Source organism: Cinclus cinclus, chromosome 23 (genome assembly GCF_963662255.1).
Source record: "Cinclus cinclus chromosome 23, bCinCin1.1, whole genome shotgun sequence".
Lineage (NCBI taxonomy): Eukaryota > Metazoa > Chordata > Aves > Passeriformes > Cinclidae > Cinclus > Cinclus cinclus.
The window spans coordinates 7,609,556-7,615,364 of NC_085068.1; the positions used below are offsets into that span (position 1 = coordinate 7,609,556).

The following is a 5,809-nucleotide window of genomic DNA, read 5'->3' on the forward strand; positions in this document are numbered from 1 at the left end:
TCCCTTCCCTTCCCTTTCCCCTTCCCTTCCCCTTTCCTGGAGGGAATCAAGAGCAGAGCAGGAGTCAGGCCAACAATGGGGATTAAATTCCACGTGTGCTTCCCATTCTCCTCCCCCCCCCCAAAAAAAAAATTCCCACAAACTCAACCCTCAGCTTTTCAGGGGAGGGACAGAACAGGACGTGTTTTCCTGGAGGAAAAAGAAAAACAAAAAAAAATCAACTCATTTTTATCCTTCAGAAAGGTGAGGAAAAAGAGGGGAGGAAAAATGAGCAGCGCTTCTCCAGCCAAGGAATCCTCTGGATTTTGGGATGCTGGCGTGTACGGAGCTAATTCCCAATTTATGATTATTAAAAGATTAAAGCCTGCAGCAGCGAGATTTCACACGAGGGCTGCATTCCCCCAAAAAATGTCTTGAAGGAGGAAGGGCTTGAAATTATCCAGCAGCTCAGAGGCTGCTTCCTGACAGTGATTAAAGGAATTTTTTTGGGATACAGGAGATTTTGGGAGGTTTTGGGGTTTCCTAAAGCCACACAGGTTTTGGGACGCGCTGTTCCCATCCCAAAAATGAGTTCCAGGGTTTGTTTGTTTGTTTGTTTGTTTGTGGGGGTGGCACAGAAAAATTAGGGGGTGGCTTTGGCACCTCCCTTGGCACACGGCCGGTGTCACAGAGCCCTGCTCGAATCAACCGTAGAGACAAAAAAAAAAAAAAAAAAAAAAACAAAAAACACCAAAATTTGGGGCAAGAGGAGTCCTGTCCCATTATAAGGGCACGGAAAGGAAATCAACCTTGGAGACAAAAAACCCACCAAAATTTGGGGTAAGAAGCCTCCTGCCCCAATGTAGGGAACAGAGAGGATTTTAATGGGGGGCACAGAGCTGTGCTCAAATCAACCTTAGGGAAGAAAAATCACCAAAATTTGGGGCAAGAAGCCTCCTGCCCCAATATAGGAAGACAGAAAGGATTTTAATGGGGTGCACAGAGCCCTGCTCGAATCAACCGTAGAGACAAAAAAAAAACCACCAAAATTTGGGGCAAGAGGCGTCCTGCCCCATTATAGGGGCACGGAAAGGAAATCAACCTTGGAGACAAAAAAACCACCAAAATTTGGGGTAAGAAGCCTCCTGCCCCACTGTAGGGGAACAGAGAGGATTTTAAAGGGGGGCACAGAGCCCTGCCAAGCCCTCCCCCCAATTTCACGGAGTTCTCAGGTCCCACTTGGGCATCCATGGGGTTGGGCAGGGGGTGGTGACACAAGGGGGGGGTCCCTCGCTATTCTGGGGGGGTCCTGCCCGGTTCAACCGGGGGGGGTTCAAGGGGCACCGGAGCCTCACCGAGGGTGGGGAGGAGACCCTAGGAAAGGGGGGGTTTGCTCCCCAAATTCCCGCACCGGGATGTGCTCCGGGGGGGTGAAGGGGACACAACGGGGGGGTCCTGTCCCTAAAGGGGGGGGGGGGTGGTACCGGAGCATCACCGGGGTGCTGGGGGTTCGCCCCCCTCTCCGTGTGCAGCTTCCCCCCGCTCTGCCGCCACCGGGATCGGCTCGCTGGGGGAAGGGAAGGGAAGGGAAGGGAAGGGAAGGGAAGGGAAGGGAAGGGAAGGGAAGGGAAGGGAAGGGAAGGGAAGGGAAGGGAAGGGAAGGGAAGGGAAGGGAAGGGAAGGGAAGGGAAGGGAAGGGAAGGGAAGGGAAGGGAAGGGAAGGGAAGGGAAGGGAAGGGAAGGGAAGGGAAGGCGGTAGAGGGCAGGGGGAAGGCGGCAGCCCCGCGGGCGGTGCGACGGGGCGGGGTTTTCCCATGGAGCAGGGAGAGCTCCGGCACGTGCTCCAGCGGGAAAGAGGGGGGAGAGGAGGAGTGGGAGTGGGAATGGGAGTGGGGATGGGAAATGGGGAATGGGAATGGGGAATGGGAATGGGGAATGGGTAATGGGAATGGGGAATGGAAATGGGAATGGGAAATGGGAATGGGGAATGGGGAATGGGAATGGGGAATGGGAATGGGGAATGGGAATGGGAATGGGGATGGGGAATGGGGATGGGGAATGGGGATGGGGAATGGGTAATGGGAATGGGGAATGGAAATGTGAATGGGGAATGGGAATGGGAAATGGGAATGGGGATGGGGAATGGGAAATGGGAATGGGGGGAACCGGGAAGGGGGGTGGGGGGGGGAACGCGCGAGCCTCGGCCGTGATTGACAGCGGCGCCCGCGCCAGCCAATAGCAGAGCAGAGCGCACACAAGCCCCGCCCACTGGCGGCCCGCCGGCCGCGGCCTCGCGTGCCGCGCCAGCCGCCGCCGCCGCCCCCGGGCCGGGTGTCACGGGGCGGGCGCGCCGGCGAGCGAGGCCGCGGTCGGGGCCAGCGAGGCGAGGCCCGGGGCCAGCCCCGCCCGCGCTCTCCCCTCACACTCCACCCCCATTTTCCACCCCCCTCCTCCTCCTCCCTTACCCCACGTGGCCGCGCTGAGGGGGAGAGGCGGGGTGAAGGGGGGGGGCGTTCCCCCACGCGCGTGACGGGGCGGGGCGGGGTTTCCCTCCCCGCGCCGGGAGGAGGGGGGGGTTAGGTGGCCAATGGGAACGCCGGACGCGCGGGCGCCGGGCGCGGGCCGGTCGCTGATTGGCTGTCGGGGAGTGTGGGAACGGCGGCGGCGGCGGGTTCACACGAATGGGCGCCGCCGGCGCCGCCGCCGCCGGGCTATAAAAGGGCGAGGGCGAGGGGCGGGGGGTGCCGCTGTCGCCGCCGCCGCACGCTCCGCGCCCGCCGCCGCACGCGCCCCGCGCCCGCCCGCCGCACGCGCTCGCCCGCCCGCCCCGCGTCCGCCGCCGCTCGCCCCCCTCTCCCGGTTTCCCACACCTTCCCCCACCTCGCCCACCCGCCTCGCAGTCGGTTTGCCGCTCCGTTTCGCCTCCTCTTCCGTACACCGTACTCAACCATGCCCGCCGACACGGGCATGGAGAAACCGACCGCCTCTCCCATCGCCGGCGCGCCCGCCAGCGCTAGCCACACACCGGACAAGCCGCGGAGCGCCAGCGAGCACCGGAAGGTAAATGGAGGAGGAGGAGGAGGGTGCCGGTCGGGGCGCAGCAACGGTGGCGGCGGAGCTGGATGGCGACAAGCCCGCGGCCGTGCTGAGGTCGGTGATGGTCGGGACGCGGGTGCGGTGTCGGGGGTCCCGGGGCTGTGCGGGGGTCGCTGACCGGCTCCGCTCCTCTCCCTCCCCGCAGTCGTCCAAGCCCATCATGGAGAAGCGGCGCCGGGCGCGGATCAATGAGAGCCTGGGGCAGCTCAAGACGCTCATCCTGGACGCGCTCAAGAAGGACGTAAGTGGGGACACCGGGGACACCGGGGGATGGTCCGGTCACGGGAAGCCCTGACCGAGCCGCTCTTGTCCCGCAGAGCTCGCGGCACTCCAAGCTGGAGAAGGCGGACATCCTGGAGATGACCGTGAAGCACCTGCGGAACCTGCAGCGGGCGCAGATGACCGGTGAGTGCCAGCCCCGGGAGCTGCGGGCGTGGGCATCGCGATCGGGGGCTGCACCGGGAGCTGGAGAACAGAGGAGGGGGATCCGGACCGAAGGCAGGGCGCTGGGAACCGGACTCTGGAGAAGGGACTGGGAATGAGAGAATGGGAGACCGGCATGGGGCTCCTTACAGGGAACCGGGCTCCGGACCGGGGGGCGGGAACCGGGCTCTGCCCCCGGCATTAGGGCCGGAGGGGCTGGAACCGGGCTCTGCCCCCGGCATTAGGGCCTGGGAACCCAGCTCCACCCCGGGGCTAGGGAACAGATGACCGGGTGCTGGGGACGGGGTACCGGGCCCGGTACTCCGGACCTGCCACTCACCTGCCATCCCCCTCCTCCCCGTGACCAGCCGCTCTCAGCGCCGACCCCACCGTCCTCGGCAAATACCGGGCCGGTTTCAACGAGTGCATGAACGAGGTGACCCGGTTCCTGTCCACCTGCGAAGGGGTCAACACCGACGTGCGCACGCGGCTCCTGAGCCACCTCTCGGCTTGCCTGGGCCAGATCGTGGCCATGAACTACCCCCCGCCACCGCCGCCGCCACCGCCGCCCTCCCAGCCCGCACATCTGGCGCAGCAGCCGCTGCACGTCCAGATGCCCCCGGGCACAGCTGGAGCCGTTCCCGTGCCCTGCAAGCTCAACCCTTCCGAAGCTCTGTCCCCAAAAGTTTATGGCGGTTTCCAGCTCGTCCCGGCTACCGATGGTCAGTTCGCCTTTCTCATCCCGAACCCAGCCTTCCCTCCCAGCTCCGGACCGGTTATTCCTCTCTATGCCAACGCCAACGTGCCGGTGTCGGCGGGAGGAGGCTCCGGGAACGCGGCCGCCACCCCCTCGGTATCGCCGGTGCAAGGTTTGACATCATTTGGGGGCAGCATTGGTTCAGCATCCCAAGCCGGGAGTCCCGTTGGAGAGCGCAGTGAATCCGTCTGGAGACCCTGGTGACTTCTTTCGAGTCGTTTCCACTCTCCCACAAAAAAAAAAAAAAAAAAAAAAAAAAAAAACCAACAAAATAACAAAAACTCTGGTTGGCTCCGTTGTATGGAGCCCCCTGTTATGTTTTGGGGTTTTTTTTTTTTAAGGATAAAAAAAAAAAAAAAAAAGCAGATTTAAGCAGATAAGGAAGAAAAGGATCTCGCTATCAACGTGCTATTTATTATTTTCAGAGGTTGGGATCTCGACTTGTATTTTTACTCCTTTAAAATGCCTTTATCTGAGATACCTTTTTTTTTTTTTTTTTAAAGAAACGAACAAAAAAAAAACCTAAATAAATGAGAGATAGTTTTGTAACAAATATTCAAAACAAAAAGTTATAATGCCAAAGTTGTTTGTATCCCGTTGGTCTGTGGGTGTGTGCGTGCCTGTGTCGAAGACTTCCAAAAACGAAAAGGAAAAAAAAAATGCAGGTCTTTCAATAAAGGAACTCTTTGAAATAGATTTTTTTTTTTTTTTTTTCTTCCACCTTTTCATTTTGCTTGAGAGTGGGCAAGGACGAGCTCATTTAAAAAAAAAAAAAAAGACTTTTTAATGACTTTATTTAAGGATAATTAGAAGGGATTTAGGTAAGAAATTGGGGAGAAAGTGATGGGTCTGAGAAGGAGTGGGGTTAAATAACTGAATTTTTCAGACAGAAGGACGATCGCTTTAAAAAAAATAATAAAAAAAATAAATCAGCTGCTGGAAGCTGAGGAAAAAAGCCCTCGTGCCTGCTCCCAAAATCCGGCTGCTCTCCAGCTTTCCCTGTTTCCTATTTTTGATTTTTGTGGGCCGGGGTGGGGGTGGGTGCACAGAAGTTACTCCCGGGCCCACAAAAGCGGCCCGAGAGTCTGTCCCTATTGTCGGGAGGGTAATTAGGAGCTCTAAAGGGTCTCATCGAGTATGCAGCGGGCTCTTTGGGAAGGTGGGAGCCCTATTGAGACTCCTGGGAACTCGGAGCTGAGGGTTAATATGTGGCTTTTTTTTGGGTTTTGTTTTTTTTTTTTTTTTTTTTTTTTTTTCCTCCTCTCTGCTCCCTCCCCGGTTCTCTCATTGACAAGGCCAGATAGACTCCGATACTCAATGCTGTTGTAAATTCAATTGCTTGGCCTCACAATACCCACCTCATAAAAAGAGAATAACTCGAGGGTTGTGGCTTTTTTTTTTTTTGTTTTTTTTTTTTTTTTCTCCTCCGCTGAGCGAGGGGTTGGGCGGGGGGAGAGAACTAAGGAAAAACAAAAAAAAAAACAAAAAACAAAAAAAAAAAAAAACAAAAAACAAAAAAAAAAAAAACAAAAAAGAAAAAAAATAACCCAGTTT

At 57.2% G+C, this 5,809-nt stretch overlaps 1 protein-coding gene across 2 annotated transcripts; it reads left to right on the forward strand.

Moving 5' to 3' along the window:
- The first annotated feature begins 2,928 nt into the window (after positions 1–2,928).
- HES4 (hes family bHLH transcription factor 4) lies at positions 2,929–4,459 on the forward strand. Of its 2 annotated transcripts, none has more exons than XM_062507679.1 (4): positions 2,929–3,129; positions 3,221–3,316; positions 3,393–3,480; positions 3,867–4,459. In XM_062507679.1, exons 1-4 carry the CDS (start codon positions 2,929–2,931, stop codon positions 4,457–4,459), a joined length of 978 nt encoding a protein of 325 aa, XP_062363663.1. The 2 variants fall into 2 exon arrangements, with proteins under 2 accessions (XP_062363663.1, XP_062363664.1); XM_062507680.1 differs by having other exon boundaries at positions 2,929–3,039.
- Positions 4,460–5,809: the final 1,350 nt, after the last annotated feature.